This window comes from Scardinius erythrophthalmus (assembly GCF_964197995.2).
Source record: "Scardinius erythrophthalmus genome assembly, chromosome: 14".
Taxonomy (NCBI): domain Eukaryota; kingdom Metazoa; phylum Chordata; class Actinopteri; order Cypriniformes; family Leuciscidae; genus Scardinius; species Scardinius erythrophthalmus.
The window spans coordinates 22,397,070-22,419,629 of record NC_138234.1 but is presented as its reverse complement, the minus strand read 5'-3'; the positions used below and the strand labels follow the sequence as shown (position 1 = coordinate 22,419,629).

Here is a 22,560-nt window from a genome sequence, read left to right as displayed (position 1 = left end):
ACCTGTTAGCCTACATTTAATGTTTATGCTGTGTGAAGCTGTCTTAGCATGGGTTCAGAATTGTTCTCTCTTTTAAGTAGGCCTATTCAGCTCACTCACTAAAGATTATAGTGTAGAGAAAATACAAGGCTTTTTGGATACTGGCCTTGTCCCTTTTTTCATAGTGCTCGACCAGATGTTCAGTCATCTCGCATCTAGCAAGCATCTTATATTAATCTAAATGCAAGCCAACATAAATGCTAGCAACCTGCACTATATCAGCACAAATTATTCTGGAGAACAAAGTTGCATTGTGATGCACATTGTAGAGTATGTTGCTACTAAGTTTTGGTGCATGGCTGATTATGCTTATGGAACTAATCTGACTTAATAAGTTATGCTGATTATGAATAAAATGAGGCAAAAACGAGGGACACAGTTGATTGAGAATGGCTGATTGCATAACACAAGGGTGGACATCATAGCTTTGAGAAATAGCTGGGACATTGTGAAACAGCTAGCTTGATCTGTTTTTGATATTTTTGTGTGTTGTAATCACTGAGAGCTTTATTCTTTGAGTTTGAGTTATGCATATTGTAATAAACCAGTCAGGGTAGGCTTGTTTTAATTTCCTTCCTTGTCCTCAATATTTTTGAGTACTACCAGAATGCTGTAAGTAAGCATCGTATCAGTCTGCATGAAACACACTTTTTTCCTCATTTACATTCAAAACTGCTTAGTATAATTTTTTTTATTTTTTTTTAATAGTGACAGTCCACAAAGTATGATATGGTTATTTTTCAAGTCTCCCCTGATGAACAAAGGGCTAAAACCTGCCAAACTTGTTGACTGGTTTGAGCTGTTCTTCCAGCCTGGTCGTATGGTTTAGCAAGCTAGTTTTTTTAGAGGTTTTTTTTTTATCATTTTAGCCTGTCAAGATGGGAGACCAGCTGAACACCAGCTTGGGCCAGGCAGGATTTGTTGTTGTTGTATTTCTTTTTTCTTTTTCACCCTCTCCCAACAGGGTTGTTAAACGAGCCTTTGGAGACCCCTCTTTGGCGACAAGACGCAGTGCAGCTTCCAGGAAGCGACACCAGCGACTGTCGGTGAGCCGAGGAAGCGACAACGCGGCGACACCAGCGACTGTCGGTGAGCCGAATTACATCGCGTTGTTCATATCAAACAAGAAATACAACACGTTAATGAGCCGGTTAACCAGCCTCCATGACTTCTTCAGAAGATGAGAGTGTTCCCTGGAGGCTAGTAGGGCCTGTGTCAGAGCTGTCCAAGAAACAATGCAGATTGATCTATTCATCCGATGGAGGCGACGCGGATGTTTGTCTGTTTTATGTGAGCGGTGAATTCTTGGCGATGGACGCTCGCTGCGCTCATTCGGGTATGACAATGAATTATTGTATTAGCTTATATCAGTTTTTAAAGCACTAGAAAGGGACGTAAAGCTACTTTAGCTAGCCAGCTAACTAGCAGCAACGACTTAAATGGTAACGTTAAATATTAATTGTTTTGTCGGTTGTGCGATGTGTTCATTCTCCCACCATGGTAACGTTAACCGTAACGTTAGTTGCCTAAATGTCAGTTTCTTTACTGCGGTGCGTATGCTGTAAAACATTAATATTATGTGTTGTCCTGCTAACGTAATAAGTTTTTAGGGTGATATTATATAGGATGATAATGAGCATTGTGGCAACATGTCTTTTCTGTTTTGATATGTATGTGACAAATAATATGTCTACACGTTAAATGCTATCTGAATTGTGAAATGAAGTATAATGACTTTCAGGAGGTCCGCTGTGTGATGGAGATATCGAGGAGGCCGATGGGGTTCTTAAGGTTTTCTGTCCTTGGCATGACTATGACTTCAATCTCAAAACAGGGAAATCAAGCACAGGTTTACAGGTAAAGCATTTTTTGGTTCAACATTTTAACTCATATTTAAAGGATTGTTCCAGGTTCATTACAAGTTAAGCTCAACAATAACATTTTTAGTATATTCACAGACAGTGTCGGCCCAGATCCGGCCCACATCTGGTACATATGGATTCCTCATGTACCGTTGTGGGCCAGATCTGGGCCAACACCATGTTGCTGTCTGGGTTATTGATTACCACAGAAAACTATTTTAACTTGTACCTTAGCAAAAATCTAAGGAAGCTTGTTTCTGCCACGGAATAATAATAACTTTTTATCTCGCAATTAGAACTTTTTTCTCAGAATTGTGAGATATAAACTTGCAATTGCGAGTTATAAAGTCAGAATTGCGGGATATAAAATTGCAGTTCTGACTTTATTTCTCGCAATTTCGAGCTACCTCACTATTCTGACTTTTTTTTCTTGCAATTGCAAGTTTATATCTCACAGTCATATCAAAAAGTCTCAATTACCTTTTTTATTCCGTGGTGGAAACAAGCCTTCTTTAAAATCACTATTACAGTTAGACACTTATAATGGAAGTAAATGGGGCCAGGCAACAAAGTTTGATCGCAATATGGCTAAAATATTACACAGGTTATCATGAGTAAATATTTTTCTGAAGTAAGAATTAATGTGCTTAAAAAAATATGAGCTTCACATTTCGGCCTTCAAACTCTCCATATGCTGGCACTGTACTTACTTTTTTTTAAACTAAGAGGCGGATCAAAATTATTTTCGGTGGTAACTCAGTATACAACAAATGCTGTTGAAAATGCCTTTTTGTATTGACTCTGGAACATTCCTTAAAGTTATATCAGATGTGATTATGTTTGGATAAGCAGCACGTATGAGAAGATCTAACTATGTTAGGCTACATTATATGAATCTCTAATATAAGTAGCATTTCTTGAATCAGTGAGATGCTTGTGTGTTCCTCCTAGAGATCATTATAAACACTGGATTTCATTACTCAGCAGTAAAGGGGCAGCAGTCAGCCAGTTGAACCAGTTAAGTTAAACAGTGATTCAGCCGATGATTCAGCGCCCCCGAAAAACACTTGTATCTTAAAATTAAAACCACATTTGTTGTGCCATCACTTTAACTCAGTATGGCACCAAACATTATCTCACGCGGTAATGGATTGTACATCAACAGAAACATACAGAAGGCATTGCTGCCAAACAGACGTTTGGAAAGTTCCTAAGAATTCAACTACCATCATTTCGGCACGTTTCATTTTAGCCAAGCATCTGCTTTTTTAATAAACAGACGAAATGTGTTCTCTCATGCTGCGAATAAATAATTGGGCGGTTGGACGTGACAGCGAACTCCGTCCAATCAATATAAGGCAAAGTCTCTGAAAACCAATCCATAATTACGACAGTCATCCTGGGGGGCTCGACACCTTGAAATGTTCAGTAATTAGACTATTCCCACCACCGGTTCACATCCACCGTGCTCGTATATCAAAGTACCTTCCTAGCTTTAGGCTTTTACAGCTGTGCAAGCAGAAATTGAGAGTCAGATGCATTGCAGGCGGGCTTAGTTTTATTTCTCCTTCAAAATGTATAGTTTTTTTTTTCCTTTTCTTTTTTTAGCAACAAGTTTATGAAGTGAAATTGGAGGACGGCAACGTATATGTCAAGCACGCAAACGAGCTCTCGCTACAGCCTTTCGGACAGGTCAAAGAGCACTGAAGTTCTTGGTTACTCTTCCCTTGAACTAAATCATCTGTTTGGATCTTGTTACTGTGGGTAATATTTGAAAATGATGCAGTATATATATATATATATATATATATATATATATAGTATATTGTATATATACACTACGAATTAAAGATAAATTTAATGTTGTATGCAAATTGCTTCAAATGACACTAAAATGAACATTGTTTTCTGACATTTAGATGATATATTTTATGATTTATTTGAACTGTTATAAATGTAAATTGTCAATATTTATATGCAAGATTTCTTGAACTCAGGGAAAATAAGGTCACAGACAGCGGCTTAATTATTTTTAGTTTTAGCTTCATAATCGTTAGTACTCTGGAGATGTTAATGTGTTTCTCTCTAGGGCTGTAATTAATGTTTACAGTTGTAACTTGCCATAATTATACATTCCTAGATCCAATCCTCTTGAGTGTCAGGTAGAAATTACTTTCACCGGAGGGAAAAAAAATAAGTGACTTCCCCTAATTAATTCCCTTAATTACTTGGTCGACTTGTTTTTTTAATCTTATGATTCCATTATTATGTGTACTTGTCTTTGTTAAAAAAAAATCTTATTTCGAACATTCTTCCCATTTAAAGCAGCATCCTACTCCTATAAAATATAATTTAATGCAAAAAATATAAATATATATATATATTTTTTTTACAATTTAAAATATTTATGTGTGATATTTTGCCTGCTTGTGATTTCTGGGTTGTTGTTTGCACATTTTGTATTTAACGTCGATGGAATAAAAACTGTGTCAATAGAACATGTTTACAAGAGATCTTTATTTACATTCTGGTAAAACTGACAGACATTTTAATCCACAATTTACACATAAAACTGGCTTTTGAGATAGCAAGGCAGGAAATGTCATGCAGTCTAAGCTACGATATGATTTGCAGCATTTGTTTTACGTAAGATGTTTGTGAAGCAAGCATGAAGAGATTTCCGAGAGCGCCGAGGCAACTATTCAACTCTCACTTTGTAGTGTAGACAATGCGTTATCAACGCACATTTTGCCAGAGGATATTCCTTGAAATTTTGTAGTCTCCCTGAGACCAGCCAGACAGTTAAAGCGAGGACAAACACTCTTTTGAAAGCTAACTGGAGGCCAACTTATTTTTTTTTAGCACCGTATTCATCCAATATCCACCTCGCCTCTGAAATAAAAATGTACAGTATAGATATGCTGAAAGACCAAAGGTTACAATAACTGGATATATTACAAAATTACAGAAGTTTATTCAAGTTACAAATGTATGACTCAGCATCACTTATAGGTGAGACTGTCTGGGATAGAAAAAACAAACAAACAAACATGATTTTAGTTGTTTTAAGTGTGTACTTGGTGTACAGCAATGTGTTTTACAGTTTAAATGGGGAAAATGGATTAGAGGAACATATGTTATTTTCCTAATGAATCTAGTTGGCCACTGTCAATGGCACAGTTTAACATACTTTTTACATATTGCAATATCCGATTACATTTGGTCTTTTAGGAGAGTTCAGCAACTTTGCAAATAGTAATCAACTGCAATTTTAGAACAATTCTGCCACAATTTTATAGTGTACATTTCTTCATTGGATCATCTATCTTTTATTCAGATGAATCAATATTTTTTTCTTTTTTGACGTATATTGTTGTTTAATTTGATTTTATTTCACAAAATTGTTTATATTACCTACCTGCACTGGGCAAGCTGTACACTTTGGAGATACAGACAAACTTTTCCTCCATTATCTGTTAAAACGTTGCATAATCCCTCAACCCAATTAACTTTCTTCTCTGAGCCAACGCAGGATAGTGAGGAATTTTAACGCATAAGGGATTAGGCTAGACAAATCAAAGCAGAATTACCATAATGAAATCCAATTTGCAATGCTTAACTACAAAACATACCTCAGAAAATACAGTTGTCCTGCATGATTTTTTATGGTCCATTAAATTATTTTTGTAAATGTCCATAGTTACTTCAGGGTGGTTTTAAAATACTGCAACTGCACTTATGTTGCATTGTCAGATGGCTAAATGAGAGAAGGCTGCATTGGATTAGCAAGCTCAGATTCATTATATCTAGGTTAAAAAACAGGTACTATGTAATTTGAAATTCAGATATACACTTACTGAGGGCATAGCCCAACATTTTAAACAGACCTATGGCTGATTGGCTCATTACATAGGACGTTTTTGTTAGGACTCTCAAGTCATTATTGGAACACAATATTGCACTTTAGGAGACAGAAACAAGAAACAAAATACAATCAGTTTACCCTAAAATCTAGACATCATACACTGAGATTTACTGTATTAGTTGGATTTCATATCAAAAGAAAACATTTAAATTAGGCCAGCCATGCGATTAAAAGGATGAAGAGGGCATTTCAAAAAGGCGATGTTGCAAGTTAAGGCCATTTTATCATTCATTATATGTCACCACATGTTTGTTAAAGCTACCTTATTCTGTTAAGGGATGCGTTTTTTTTGGCTGGAGTCAGTCGTGCTTTGGTCAGACCAATAGTTGGCTAAATTACAACAAATGTCGTTGATGAAAGGATTAGCAGCTGTCACACTTGACCTTAACATACATACAAGTCTCCATACAGACTTGTCTCACCTATTTAGCCTGTAATCAATGGAAGACAAGACACTGATCAATTAGAGAAAATTAGTCAATAATCTAAAAGTAGGACGCTCCGCATAAGCACGTTTTGACATTTAAAATAAATAAATGACATCATCCTGTATTAGTATTTGGCCTAATCAAAAAATTAATGTCTTAAACAATGAAATAAACTTGAGAGGACAGTTTTCCATACACAAACAGAAAGAGTTTAAATGTGTTCGGATAAATCAGGTAAGGATTTTGCTCCGTTAGGACACAGCATCCAATATCACCCAGCTAGCCAAGTTTAGGATTTCCATTGCAGGTTTTTTTTTCTCATTTCTTCATTCTTTTCAAACAGAAAAGCCTGCGTGTGGACAGAAAGCATACACTTAATTTTCATCAACATCTTGAAATTATTTTTCTAAAAAGTGCACTTGGAGAACTCACCTAAATAAAGGTCTACTGTCTTGGTTGTGTCCTTGTAGCAGGTCTCCTTCTGTTAGTGTTCGTGGCTCTGCGGTTCTGGCTCCTGCCCTGTTGGCCAAAGGGGTAGGCCACCATTTGGGTTGACCCTCTTCTGACTTGCAGTCCCTGGGACTCCCTCATCTCCCGCGCCATCTGTGTTAGTGTTAGGCCAGGATTTGTTTGCAAGCGCTGGAATAAGCTCTCACGATTCACAGTTCTTTTAGGGCAGCTGAACGTTAGTGCCACTCCAGAATCTGACTTCATCTCCCTGGAAAAACCATCCGAAGTTCCATCAAAGCAACGGCCAATGGCGATCTCTTTGGCAACGCGTGGGTTCTGGTCTGTGACGGTGTATATTCCGTAATTGTGTCCAAGGGGATCAACAGGAGCTAACATATTGAATGCATGAGATTCATTGTTCTGAAGAACAGGAGGATGCTTTATTAGATACTCTTGCAGGAGACCGTTGACGCCTATCCGACGGCAGTTGCCTTGTGGAATCACAGAAATGAGTGACCTGTCTACACTACCTTGATCAAAGAGCATCCCGCTGCACTTGAACTCAAGACAAGCTGCAGAGGTGTTGGGATGGTTTAAGTCACGGGTACTACGAATGTCTCTGATGCCATACAACTGACCCCTTGTTTGAGGATGAGTGCCACCAAGGTTTTTTGACCTTACCATGATTTCTGTTGCTCCATGAATCTTAACTTTGATGAAGCAAGCCCTGAACTCTTGTGGATTTGGCCACCAGGAAAGGTAGTCCCCAGTCCAAGATGTGAGGTCACTCTCCTCGAAGGGTACCACGTTGTACTCGTACTTATCTTTTTCGACACGGAAGAAACGAAAGTGGTTGGCATCAACAGGTGCATTTTCACATGAAATTAAACTCTGGTAAGGATAGATTGGACCGTTCGTTTCATCAAAATTGTTAGGGTTTGGTTTGGCCAGGTTGATTCGGAAAGCTGTTTTCTTAAGTGCTGAATCCTCATGATCTGAGCGCTGGTAATCTAACTTCCCTAAGTAAGGCTGAGACACTCCAATAATGTTTGGGTTCATTTTTGGCATTGAGGGGGCTGCTTCCAATTCCTCACCTCCCATTATTGCCGTGACATAAGCCGTGTATGCGTCAGCCCTCTGAGCGTCGCAGAAAGCTGGAAGACAAGCACCGTTTGGACCTGTTATCACACTATCAAAGCGACCCCATGCCCTTGGATTTGACGAGTAACCAGGCTTGGGCTCCAGGTTTATCAAGTTTATTACTACTCCTTCTATTTGCTCGTTGGGCAGGAACTTGTCGTTCATGTACGCCCTCACCTTGACATAGCAGCGGCGATTTTCAGGTACATCGAGATTGAACAATCTACGCTCCCTGATTTCCATGTTTCCTATTAGGAAAGTGCGCTCCTCTCGTTTATTCCTCCCACTGCCAGCAATGGTGCTTTGTGTGGGTTGAAAGTTACTTTCCTCCTCCCAAATGCCTGTGTCGGGATTGAGGGACCAGAGTTTCATAGTAGGAATGTGCTCCTGCATTTTAACATGCTCTGTATCGAGGAGAACTTGGACTGCGCCGGCTCCTAGAACCTCCTGATTTGCCCCATCTCGGAAATCTACTGCAAACATTCCGTATGTCCTGAGCGGGAGCATGTCTCCTTCATCGTCTACAAAGTTGAGATCACCAGGGGCAGCAGCAGCCATGGTAATGTTGCGTGGGTCAAGGAACGTGACGCTGGCCTTAACGGTCCCTTCATACACTTCCCCAGTGTTTTTATGGAAAGAGTTTGGAGGTATGACCAGTTGACCGATAGGGTCCTCGCCTTTAATTTCACCTAGGTAAATGGTATTGCTTTCTGCAGCATTGATATCAACAGGTTCCTGCTTCCTCATCACTTTTACATCATGATAGACTGCACCTCCTCTTTTGTCAAAAATAAAAACCTTGATTGTGTCAATGAACTTCTGAGAAGGGTCGACAAAGTTTACCACAAGACGCTTTGTGTCTGGAGACACCTGGATTGTGAACCCACCCTGATATCCTGTGGTACCTATACGTTCCTTCCCTATGTAAATGTATCCAAAGCGAAGGGGTTCATCATTGTCTGTCGCCACCACCCTGCCCCGTACAAGGACTTTGGGCTCCACACAGGTTTGGCAGCCACATTCACTCACAACCTTGATAGGCAGGGTGTAACGGCCGCAGTTGATCTCTCTAGAGTCCAATTGTTTGACCCCACAGCAGAAGCCGGATCCATCCCTGCAGCGCATATCAAAGTCCAGCGACCCAGGGCATTTGTTGTGTGGACAGCGACCTGCATTGTAAAACTTGGAGTCTGTTCCTGGCTGCTTGCAGTCAAATGGCAATTTGATCAAGTGAGAATCAGGTGTCGAGTTGCATGCTGGTGATCCTTTAGCTGTGAAAACAAAATGCAAGATCAGTGTGCTACATTTTCAATGCATACAGAATATGTATGGGCACTGTAAAAATGTTGTTTTCTTAAATATATATATATATATATATATATATATATATATATATATATATATATATATATATATATATATATATATAAAAATTGTTTATTTAAAAAATTAAGTTTATTTTTTCTTATCCCACTGGCTTTTTCCTTTTTTAAGCATAAAACTCACAAAACTTTGTAAGATTAATTCTTAAAACAGAGAGAAAGAAAATTCTATTAAGTATATTTTCCGTGTTATAAAGATGTTTTGATAGTATTTTGTAAAAAAAAAAATGTTTTACATAAATATTTTACAGTGTTTATCTTGTTAGTAGACTTTACATACCACTTTGCTTTAAAGCAAAATATTAATGTTTTTTTTTTTTAATATAATATGGTAATGAATGGAACATTGCGAACAAATAAAACTGGGTCACTGAACTTGGAAGCCTGAAATGGGAGTCTGATGACTTGCCAAAGTATTGTTTCTGATTAAATTAAATCTCATTCTGTTACCATATTAATGACTGCTGTCATTATTGTCACATTACCTCTCCATTGTAAATGCTGTTCATTTATTCATTAGAGAGCTGTTTTTTCCTTTAAAGTGACACTTATTCGAGACAGCAACCATGTAATCTTATTTGAGGTTGATGAAATTGAATTTACAGAAAACTTTCCTCCTGTAGCTGTTGTTTAAATGCAAGAGTGAATACAAAACACATTAATCATACTCCATTAAGAATCCTGCTGTCACAGGTGTAAGTGTTTCATTCAGCAAAGCACATTTCATATGCCATAATGATTAAGAAGCAAAGAGATCCCTCAGACAAAGTCTAGGGCTGATTGCTTTAGCACACGTTTTCAGCAGACTATTTCTGACAATCTATATCTTGGATAATAAGCATCATGGGAATTTTCTAAATGTGCAGTTATGTGCGCAAAAGTAGAAATACATACTTGTCTGAGGATGAAAAAACAGGATTTATTGAAGAGCTTGGATTTCACTTTAATATGGAGAGTTTGTGGGATTTAAGGATTTTAGTCTGCTCACAACGACTTCTTGCCAGTCATTCCTTGTTTAGAAAGTGGTAATTTCTACCAACTTAAACATAATAAAACATTGTACCGCACATGTCACTAGACATTATAGACTTTAATATTTCATTGGAGACCTCAATATTTAATGGGATTATTTTTCTTCTTTAGGGACATTTTAACATATCCCTCTTGCCCTCTAAAATGGTTTTGCACTTACCGAAAACAGTGAGGACGGCTGAAGTAGACTTGATGCTGCCTGTCAGACTAGTTGCTTTGCAGTGATATTGTCCTGACTGCTCTGTCTTCAGGTCCCGCAATATCAAATCTTCATCGTACTTGTATTTTGTGCGATTCAATAAAGTTCCATTGTGATACCTTTGAATCAAACAAATCTTTGTAACTAAGACATTAACGCCATATGTCAGAAAATCTAATTATAAACATTGTTTTTACCAGTAATATTTGTCAGGTTTTGGTGTTCCTGTTGCTCTACAGCAAAGGGTGGCACGTTGTCCTTCATAACGTACTTTGTCTTCAGGATGTTTCTCAATATATGGCTTTTCTGTAAGACATAAAACAGAGAAACCAATAATGCAACAACTCACGGTAAGATTTGTTCAAATTAAAGGGTTAGTTCACCCAAAAATGTATATTATCCCATAAAATACTCACCCTCAAGCCATCCTAGGTGTATATGCCTTTCTTCTTTCAGCCAAACACAATCTAAGTTATATAAAAAAATATCCTGGCTCTTCCAAGATTTATAATGGGAGTGAACAGTTACTAAGATTTTGAAGCCGTCCGTGTTTTCACGAGAGTCAGGTTCTATCATATGACGTAAGATGTAGGAGTAGCGTAAGCTCAGGTGATAGTAGACGCCTCTCGCGGTTCAAACTAATAGGGCTGGGCAACAAACTCAAGCTCCTCCAACATTTCTCTTTTAAAATTCTCGCTTTAGACTTCTAATTCGTGACCGGTGTTTTGTTTTGCTCTATCCTCTGTGCTTCCACGTTCATCTAAACGTCATGCGTCGGGTCAGAGTTCACTCTTCCGTTGGAACTCGACTCGCGTACAGAAGCCAGTCATTATAGTTTTAAAAAGTTATAAATATGGATGTTTTTCTTACAAAAACTCATCACTTCGCTTCAGAAGGCATTTATTAACCCCCTGGAGTCGTATTGGATTACTTTTATGATGGATGGATGCGCTTTTTTGGGCTTCAAAATCTATTCACTATTCACTCCCATTATAAAGCTGGGAAGAGCCAGGATATTTTTAATATAACTCAGATTGTGTTTAGCTAAAAGAAGTCATATACACCTAGGATGGCTTGAGAGTGAGTAAATTATGGGATCATTTTCATTTTTGGGTATCAATATCCAAGTATTAGTATTAGTATTAATATCCAAATTCAGTGTATTAATGTTATAACTTTTTCACGTTTTCTTAATTTCTTTACCTGAGGATTGTAAGATGGCCCGTACCCAGAGTTCATCAGTGCTGTTGATGGAAACAGGGAGAGTGATGGGTGCAAATTTATCCTTCCTTATGACTATTTGGGTCTGAGGGTTGGTGCACAGTCCTTCAATCTTGAATTGACCCTTGGCATCAGTGTGGGCACGGATGACCTTAGCTTGGCTGGCCAGAGCCACTGTGGCGTTAGCCACTGGGACACCTGTAACGCTGAAGACCTCCCCTTGTAGTGTCTGTCCATCGCAGATACAGTAGCTACAGTCCTTATTGGGACGTCCCCCAGGACAGACACGTTTGCATGCCACTGTAAAAAATAAAATAGGTGTTTTGATTTCAAGGTAGCAACAAATATTATGGCTTTTCAAAGATTGTGTGTTTTGTAATGCACAATACCTGGGCATGGATTTCCACACTTTTGGACCTCTACTGGTCGTCCTGTACACTGAATTTTAGTTGAAGATCTGTGACATGTCCTACGTCTTGTCCTGCGTCCCTTCCCACAGGTCACTGAGCAAGCACTCCATGAACCCCATTGGCTCCACAAGGCTGTTTAGTCGAGATTTGAGGGAAAATAGTGGTTAATTAACATAACTAGATCGCAATGTCTTGGCAAAAACCCACAACGCCCTAGAATCACGGTGGCAAGTTTTGCACATGAAAATGCCACTCACGTTGTTTTACTATTTAAAAATATGATGTATGTGTGCGTGTATACAGAAATGTCATACTGCATTTTGACATCTCTGCCAGTGTGGTTACATTGATTTTATGATCAAAGACATCAAAGCTTGGTCTGTACATACAGAAACATGTTAAGGTTTAACCAGCTAATTGGGCACCACATGTGTCATGTAAATGTCAGCAGGATGTGATCGCTCTCGAGGATCATGAATGGAAAATAAGCCTCATTTCTGAGTTGATTGTCATAATTATTTAGGTGACTCAAAAATGCGTCAAAAACAAACCTTTGGACGTATCTATGAAGAGCACACAATGAGCGCGTGACACCTCGCTGCTGTTTAAAAATCTGGCTTTATCCTGCCGGAAAATGTTTAAACCAACCTAAAATGGATTGCTGGGTTTTTTGGGGTACTTTGAAACAACTGGTTGACCAGCTAAGCCATCATAGTGCCATCTTAGCCAAGTTGGGAGATCAACTAAAACAGATCAAAACTAACTAAAAACAGATGCTACTGAAACCTAGCAATGAAGACTAGAAATGCATATTATATCAGTAAATGTTCAAATTCATATTAGTTCTTTGTTTACCTTGACATGGTGGGGTTGAACACTCTCTCCGTTCGATGTGAGGTCCCACGCAGACGGGCGAAAGCAGCAAGGGAAGAGGTTGTGTGCTCATGCATTTCCTCTGACGGACTTGGATGCCAACATCATTACAGGCGGTGGCAGAGCAAGGGGTCCATTCGCTCCAGTCGGTCCAGTATGAGTGGACTTAAGAAACAACAAAAAAAAACTCATATGTTAAAATGCATAACACTCATGTGTTAAAATTATGCATATGCCTCCATATGGAATACACTTCTCTACGTTGATGGATTGTCTCTTGACTAATTGTACCTGGTGGACACTGGAATCGCACATGATAGTTGGAGCAGCTGCGACCAAATGGCTGCTCCTTATTGATGCACCAGAAGCCTTTCTCCAGACTGGAATGGACCACCTCCCCTGTATCCGCAGCTGCAACCCAGTCCGTGGTACGGGCCTCCATGGCTACAGGTCGTGAGCAAACCCTTTCCCGATAGTAGAAGCGAATGGCTTCTAACCTCTCATAGTCGCCGTTTCCTCCCGGATGGTCGATATTGAACCAGGATGTCCACTCGGTCACGCCTGGGTTACACAAAACAAAGATCAGAGTAAGATGTTTTACAAGAACTGTATGCTCTTACCAGTGACCCAAAGATGTGAAGAAAGAGAGTTTCCATATTACGTCAAATTTCTTCCCCATTGTGCTCGGTTTACTACAAGAGATTAGCCTAGCTTTTTTGCATCATATTAAAATACAATCCGTGTCTCACAAAAGAGCTTTTTGCTATATGTCTAACTATCCCATGGGAGGTATGAATCAGATGACGTTATTCGAGGCAGAGAGAGCTGCCTGAATTGTCTAAGAGACAACTTATTCTTTTTCTCCAATTAGGAACATGTGTAAACTCATTTACACGTAAACGAGTTAATGTCTAATTGTTTCAGCATTGCAGTGGCTATATGCCTTCATCATTAAGGCTCACATTTAATGAAGACGGATGACTCCATATATCATTACATCACAATTTTTAGCATCACAAAGACGCGGTTTGGATCAAATAGGACGCCACAAATTAGTTGATTGCATAAAGAGAGCATGTTAATATATCCATAACTACCTGTGGTCTGTGGTTCCACAAGGCTGTTGTAAGCCAGCTTTCGGTTCCTGTCCGTTTGGTTTAACCTCCGAAGATGTGAGCTGTCCCAGATGGGTCCTGTGGGAATGCAAACTTTATTACAGCGCACTCAACAAAGGTGCTACCAAAGGAACATTGGCTGCAACTAAATCTACAAGGAACACTGACCTCCTTAGGGACTAACAAAATTTGGTCTTAAAAAGCTGGACGCAAAATTTGTTTGATCTATTACAGTGCAATATCATTTGCAATGTAATAGATCAGAAAAACTCATTCCTTGCACGTTCCTTAGGTTGCAGACACGTCTGCGAATGTGATCGGAAAATCCTGCTCGGATTCATGGTAAATGGAATGTGTGCTAAAGACATTCAATATTTAAGTACTGATTTTTTTTGTGTGTGTGCTCTCGGCATCGGTGCCACCAGAGTCCAAGTGGCCTACTTTTATCGGCTCAGCATCCCTTGGCATCTACGGCCCTTCTGAACCACGTCCAACCAGTTTTGAGTTAGCACCTGATATCTGATCTCATGATTGGCCTGAGGAGGACACATTTGGTCCATTTCTGCACTGTATCTCTTTCCGCTCTGTCTGGTCACATCGGGAGATGCTGCAAACATATGGTAGTGGAGCATGCACGATGGCTTGATCCCCTACATCCATTCTCAAACTAATCTGGAGACACTTACTAGCCAGGGCCCCAAAGCAGAAGATAGAGTAATGGGTACAAACACATGGTGTCTCATGCTTTCTAGATGACACATTACCAGAAGATACACTCCCACATCCCAGGCGGAGGACAGTGGGCCTCTGGTGCTTCATGCTGACTGTCCTGCCTGTCAAAGGTAAACCCCTGAACCACTTTCCAGAACTTGCTTATAGTGTGCTGTGATAAGGAAATCATAGACTGAGGGATTCATTCACCAATGCCATTACTTTTTTTTCCCAAAGGCGACGTGTCCCACAGATATAGCCAAGCCTAACATGCTCAAGTAGAAACAGCACAGTGTCTTGACAGTGGATCGTTAATGGCTTTACTCAACACACACTGAAGCGCTTATCTGCGGCAGACATGTCAGTCACTGTAGAAGCTTTGCAGGACTTACTCCAAGCCACCATTACTGTGATTATATGCCTCTCAAATACTGCATTGATTTACCTTGCAGGTTCACCTGAAAGAGAGCTTGTCATTCCCAAAGTATAGATCACAGAATATGAGAATGTCATTATTTCAGTTATACACTTATCCTGAGTGACATTGAGTCGCTTTTAAACCACTTTTCTAAATACCACAAAACATAATGATTAAGAAATGATGAATGATCATTTTAGTTGTCTGCGCCATTTGATGTTATTCAGATAGTTAGCTAGGTTCTCTTCAAACTCTTCAGTCGTGATAGTAAAGGGCCTTCAAACCAAGGATGATAAATTAAGTGATAACTATAATCATATCTTTTTAAAGAGCACAAGCATTGAAAGCAGCAAACAACATAACTGCAGTGTGCAGTTCAATATACAGAACGTCATCATCTCCTGTTGCTGTGGATGCTATTATAGTTATTGTTATAGATATCGTTCTTGGTGTGAGCAGGCCTCAACTGATCTGAAAGAGACAATCAAACATAGAACAAGAAAAGTATTCAGTAAGAACAAGACATGGAACAAGTATTCATTAATGCCTGAAAATTGGTTGGTGAATTGTGATCACAACAACCAATGATGTCAAGCTTGAATACATAGCATCTGCGTTGCGAAGGCTATGGATTAAACCCAAAGGCCACCAATATAATTAGCACTAACCGCATCACATAATATAGTCTGTTTTATTCCAGGACGGAAGAACTGCGTGTCCATGGCCTCGGTGGAACCTTGTAATATCCACACCCAGTAACAGGGCATTATTAGGATCAGGTGTGTAAAAATTATTTACCTTGCAGTGGAAACTAGCAACTATTTATATATCAGTGTCCTCCTAACATAGACTGACACCCTGCCCTCCCATAACAAACCACTCGTGCCAAGTTTATATTGGGAGATGGCTCTCACACAAGAGGGTCATTTAAACTTCATTCAGCAATTTTTTTATTGTTTTGTGCCGCCAGGGGTTTCAGCCCACAATATAAAGTGCAGTATCATTACTATTTTAGGACTTCTCGCGTCACCTCATAAAGTCTGCAGTGTCCAATAGCCATTCTCAGACAATTAATCCATTCACGCAAATAACAGTCTGTGGCCTTTTAATAAGACATTCCCCATTTTTAATGTGCGTTTAGAGTATTGCTACCCAAGCCAGAAGCTAATCAAAAAACATGCAAGGGTTGGATTTTAATAAAAGAGCTACGTCAAAGCTGTGGCAAAGTGGTTAGCGAGCATGCTGTAGACGTGCTGCTTATGCGGGAATCATTTTTGGTCCCTTCTACTGTCTGTAAATAAAAGCCTCTCAGGATAGATTTAAAAACATGGGAAAATTTAGCTGGCTCTAGTATTATCCTTTCTGAACGTTTTTTCCCAGGTTCCTCCAAAATGGAAAGGTAAATCATTTTGGCATGTTATGGAATCCCTTTGACAAAGCGCTATAGTGCTAACCCGCATTCTCATATGTATTCGGGCGAGTGCGAAAACACTGTGATGTCTTTAACGCAGTATACAAGGTTGGTAACAAGTAAGGATTTGTTTGAAATCAGAGGCATTTCATTTAAGAAGGCAGTGTGCCCGGGCAGTGGTCTCAAAATTGCATTCCACATCCCATCGTGTTTTAATGAATGCAAATGCGAGCTCCAAAGTGGTTTTGTCTGTGTGTTTATCCTGCGTCGGCAAACATGTGGAAGTAGTTTTGTGCATCTGGCACATGTGCTGGCTGAGGTGTGCTCGAATGGAAGATGGTGAGCTCTGTCTGATTGGGTTGAGAAGAAGATTAGAAGACACCAACTGTTCCACAGACTCTGAGGGGTGATGCATCTGTGCTCTATTATTCTAAACTGAACTGCCTCATTGTCACTGCATAATAATGATATCATAGCCAGATTGGTGTGTTTTTTAAAATGATCTGGATTGGTTTGCCTCGTCTTTGAACTGTTTGAACCATATATTTGAGCTGAAGTGTCAGCTTGAATACAGAAATTCGTAAAATACAAAAGTATTTTTCTAATTAAAAAGATTCTAATTAGTCTTCCAGTAAATATTAAAAAAAATTTTTTTTTGAAAACATATAAAACTGGGTGCTGTCAAATCGATTAATCACGATTAATCGCAACTAACATAAACGTTTTGTTAATATATATGTGTGTAGCCTATATATATATATATACATATATATAGGCCTATACACACTTATATAATTATGAAGAATGTCATAATTAATAATCACATTTGTTCGTTTAACCATTTCATTTTGTAGCCACTTCACGGAAAAGAGCGAAATTGAGAAGTGTAACCTCTCGCACATTACCTTTGATCCCTCTATCCACCCTCTTTTCCACATCAAAGCAACAGAAATCGATGTAACGGGCAGCTGAACTTCAGAGCAAAGTGAAACATCTGGAGAATGAATCGTTTGAATGGAGCAGATTACAGAGTGGCAATATTTACTTTGGCGCGTTGAAAATGTCTTCGCCGTGCCCTGGATGAAACTGGCACGGACGCGCGGGCTTGCAGCTCATTACCGGATGACTGAGAGACATCTGGTTATTTAAAATCGAATTTTAGTCCTAAAGATTTTTAAAAGCCTTGACTTAGACCTCAGAAATGTCAGGCGCTATTTTCCGTGCCTGCTGTCGACTCGTGTTGGGAAACAGGTAATAAATTCCGCAGAGAGGTTGAGGACCGGAGACCACTGTGGAGTGACAGTGAATGAGGGATAAACCGGTGTTGCTCCAAATTTTAGTCTGAGGCGGCAGTTTCCCAGTATTTCGCGACAATCGGTCATTCAAATAATGAATAGGCTACCTCTACAGTCATACTTTTTCCAAAGTAAAGACGTTTGAATGACGCTGTGACAGAAGCAGAAATAATATAGTGCTGCTTTGTGATACATTTACTATTTTTTATAAGCTTTTTGGGTGAAATGTCATAAATTGCTAAATGATAAAGTGCCATTTACACTTCTGTTCCCATGTCAGAACACTTTAATAGAATTAGATGGTAGTTGCTTAAAATTCACATCCATCTACTGAATTTCTATAATTAGTAGCCTAACAGCTTTCTTTACAAAGTGTCAATTAATATGCAATGAGTTAAACACAAGCAGATTTGTAAGCAAATTTACTAAAGATCACTCCAGCAATGTCTTTCTAAGTGCTGACAGCTGTACCAAACTATTATTAATGAATAACATCCTATCCTATTCTATAGGACAGTTATGAGATTATTTAAATTACATTACCTTGTGCCAGTGACACAACAAAGAAGGTAGACAGCACCGACGTCAAGACTGTGAAGTCCCACATAGTGCCACTGTCACTGATGGGCAGCTGTTGGTAACAAAAAAATAAATTAAAGAAACACACACACGCACAAAAAGAAAAAGTTTTTTGAGAGACTTGACCAATGAATTAGTTTCCCCAGTCTTTCAATATCAAGTCTGATAGTTTTGTGAAGTTCCCAGAGTTTTAAAAGACAGGATGGAGTGGAGAATGGTCCGGACCAGCCCCCTCACGCTCGCCATTGGCCGGTGCGCTAACATCTGTGTCCTTATATCATTCCAACAGACAAAAAACAACAGGCAGAGATGTAGGAGAAAGGTGAATGTTGCAACAGAAAAAATTATATGTTTGTGTTTTTAATCAAGATATGTTGCATTACCAGAGATCTGTGTGCTTGAGCAGAATAATAAATCACATTGTGTGTTTTATTATGTTCTGGCCTGGCGCGTTACATCATTTAAACCACGAATGAAGATGGTAATGTGATGGCAGCAGATGGATTGAATTTTTAAAAAAATCTGTTTATTTGATAATGGAATTTTCATATTTTACTGACATGCCACTGTTAAGCATTTCAGGAATGTTCCTCCAATGTTCAGTGACAGTAAAATGACTGTTGCAAAAATAGGTGCGTACAAAGGGAGTTGCAAACAGCTGAATGGTTCAACATTTCCAACTGTCACAGACACTGATTCACAATAACTATTTTGAATTGTTTGAAGGTGAAGTGTGTAATATTGTTCTGTTAAAGGGATAGTTCACTTTGAAATTAAATTTTGGTATGTTTTAGCTTACCTCAAGGGCATCCAAGATGTAGGTGTCTTTTTTCCGCAGTAGTTTCAATTTTGATATTTTTAGGTCAAACCGTTCTTGTCTGTCAGTCGTATAATGCAGGTCTATGGTCACTGTCTCAAAGAGCATGCACAGAGTCCAAATTAAAACAATTCCCCATCGTCCAAATTAAACAATTCCCCATCATAAGTACACATTGATGGCCTAAGACACGAAACGAGCGGTTTGTGTGAGAAAACGAACATCTAGGCGACATCTAGTGTATATATCTATGCACCAGTCTGCGTACACGTTACACACCAGGATGCGCGCGCGCCCTCAGATCACTTGGACGTGGCTGTGTATCAGAGGTATAAACAATATAAATACTGTTCGTTTTCTCACACAAACCGCTCGTTTCGTGTCTTAGACCATTAATGTGTACTTACGATGGGGAATTGTTTAATTTGGATGATGGGGAATTGTTTTAATTTGGAGTCTGTGCATGCTCTTTGAGACAGTGACCATAGACCTGCATTATATGACTGACAGACAAGAATGGTTTGACCTAAAAATATCAAAATTGAAACTACTGCGGAAAAAAAGACACCTACATCTTGGATGCCCTTGAGGTAAGCTAAAACATACCAAAATTTAATTTCAAAGTGAACTATTCCTTTAATATCTCAGTGTAATGTGTATAGACAACTAAAAATAAGACAAGTGCATAAAATATGGTGAGAATTTGGGATAAAATTTTGTGGGAGTGTTCAGGAAACCTGTAATTCGGTATAATGCCACAAGTTGCGCAGAAATTACATACTTGTTTAATTTGCAGCAATACTACAATTTTGACTAATACCGATTAGTCGATAACGATAAATGGTTGATATTACTATTTAAACAAATTACGGTCATGACAGCTCTCAGAGTGTTTGTCATAGTAGTGGATTTGACAATGTTGATATGTTTGGTCTTGGCGGAATAAATCTTACCCATAGCAGATCTATACAGGTGGAGCTGGGGAAGGTGGAGGGTTTCTAAAAGCGCGCTGCAAACTGCTACAGCAAATGCTGACCAACTATTTGAAAGTTGAGCAGCGAGCTCATTGGCTACTGTTACAGCAGGAACCAATCAGCTGTGCCCTATACTGCCGTGCAAAGGCAAAAGACCGTAACTTCGTTTTTGGTCGAAAATGAGTTATTTATATTTTTGACACATTCAAGACCTTCTTTATCATGTGGATAAGTATCTTGAATCAATTCCGTTTATTTTTCGAGAAAATAATGATTTGTCTTAACAGTAACTTCCAAAAGCCCATGAGAAACCAAGGCAGAGCACCGTAACATCAGTTACCGCTCTTTGGCTTTGTTTTGGAACGCTCAAATTACGAGTTACGGCGCTGATCCACTTGTCCGACACGACTGTCGCGTGGTGTCGCGACGCCTCCCCACATTGGTACGTTGATGGGGGTTTACCGCTATGGGCGTGGTTTTGACCCAGCGGGAAATGTAGCGTATCAGAACAGAGGACCTGCGAGAGACTTCCCTCCGTCTCCATATGCTCTACTTCTATTGGATAGACGCGTCGCGTCTGACGGAATTCATTTGCATAAAGATGGGCATCGGCCAGCTTTTTGACGCGCAGCATTTTTTCAAATGAAGCGCCGCCTTCCCGGAATGCTTTGCGGGCGCGACAAAGTCGCTTGACGTCACCCATAGGAATATAGTGGAGCGCGGCGCGACAGAAGTGTCGCACGGACAAGTGGATCAGCGCCGTTACGGTGCTCTGCCTTTGTTTAGCCGCGCGTCAATATGAAGTTACGGTGCCGGTGTTCAATCAAATAATGCTACCTACCAGATTGTAAGGTTATCTGCCTTTGTTTTAATGTCCATTAAAATTAAAATTACGGTGTATCCTGTGTACTTTGTACAGCTGCCATCAGTCGCTTTCTGATGTCCTCAGAGCGGTCAGAACATTTAGTATGGTCTGCTCCATCGACAAACGTGCGATTACGATCGCGAAGGATTATGCAGAGTTGACAGAAAAACGTTACACATTGCCGTATCAGATGAATACATCCATGAATTAAAGCTCGCAAACTAGCTGGCAGAGTGCCAAAACTTCGCCTTCAGCCCCGCCCTAAACGCGGTCGAGTCAACGCTGGACTAATAGGAGGTATTTTGTCATGTCAAATGTATTAATAATGCCATCAGAATGCAACCAAAGCACAGGATAGCAATAAGTAGATGGCTATAAATAATTGTAAATCATACAAAATAAATGCTATGATCACTAGATTTTATACAGGTGTGTACTATAATGATTTTGTTAATGGTGATCAGCAAGTAAATATTGATAATGTGGAAGTTACTGCCTTTTGCCTTGGTATGACCTCTCACTTTTTGCTGACAATACAAAGGCAGAGTACAGTAACTTTAAAATAGTGGTCAAAAGTCAAGTTTGAGCTCAAGATTTTTTTATGTATATAATTTCCACTACTAAAACATCTATTTGCCAAATTTCCAGTGTCCTACCTATAATTAATTAAGCGGGACAACTAAAAATCTTTAAAGTCATTTTTCTCAGTTCCACACTCTAGCGACTTAAGGTCTTTTGCCTTTGTAGGGCAGTATAGAGAATGATGTGATTGCAAGCAGGTTGAGTTAAGAATCAGTCTGCGCCATCTAGAGTTTCATGACAGAGCTTTGTATTAAAAATAAAACACTAAAATCAAAAATCAATTGAAACGCTAAAGAGAATTTAGGCATAACAATATTACAAAGTGCAGTATGAAAAATGATTTACTAAAGATATATTTAAATCGTTAGTGTTTTTAAAGATGACTTTTAAGAGTGTATTAGATGACAGCAAAGGCAATCTAAATGTAAAAATAGAAGAAATGAGCATAAATCTCCAACATTTATATTGATAATAATAAACTAAAAAAAATCTTTAAAATGGCAGTTATTGTACTGATATTGTGCATTTAATGTCTTTTTTGACTGTTTTTGACAAAGTAGTGCACGATGGCTTTCAAGCCAGAGCGTATGGTTAAAGGCAGAGCTTTGAAGTCTAACTCATGGTTCATGAGCAATGGTAATTGTGTTTAAACATTTGTAAACATTCCCATGCATGCTACATGTACAGTACTGTTCCACTGTCTGGATCATGCAATTCATGGTGTCATCCAATATTTAGGCACAACTGTTTTGAAAGCATTGACAAACACAGGGAATATTTTACTAAATGAGTCTAAAAAAAATAATAATTATGATCATAGATTAGGGAAACT

At 39.0% G+C, this 22,560-nt stretch overlaps 2 protein-coding genes across 2 annotated transcripts; one reads left to right on the top strand and one right to left on the bottom strand.

Annotated features, from left to right (window-relative positions):
• The first annotated feature begins 1,023 nt into the window (after nt 1-1,023).
• Nucleotides 1,024-3,660, top strand: LOC308701853 (Rieske domain-containing protein). Its single transcript, XM_081384321.1, has 3 exons — nt 1,024-1,375; nt 1,781-1,896; nt 3,510-3,660. The coding sequence occupies exons 1-3, from the start codon at nt 1,204-1,206 to the stop codon at nt 3,606-3,608; spliced, it is 387 nt and encodes a 128-aa protein (XP_081240447.1). The 5' UTR covers nt 1,024-1,203; the 3' UTR covers nt 3,609-3,660.
• Nucleotides 3,661-4,417: 757 nt separating this feature from the next.
• Nucleotides 4,418-18,639, bottom strand: cilp2 (cartilage intermediate layer protein 2). Its single transcript, XM_081384549.1, has 10 exons — nt 18,455-18,639; nt 14,059-14,154; nt 13,253-13,522; nt 12,944-13,126; nt 12,068-12,220; nt 11,661-11,978; nt 10,655-10,763; nt 10,419-10,576; nt 6,687-9,115; nt 4,418-6,603 (listed from the first exon to the last, which is right to left on the bottom strand). The coding sequence occupies exons 1-9, from the start codon at nt 18,516-18,518 to the stop codon at nt 6,699-6,701; spliced, it is 3,768 nt and encodes a 1,255-aa protein (XP_081240675.1). The 5' UTR covers nt 18,519-18,639; the 3' UTR covers nt 4,418-6,603; nt 6,687-6,698.
• Nucleotides 18,640-22,560: the final 3,921 nt, after the last annotated feature.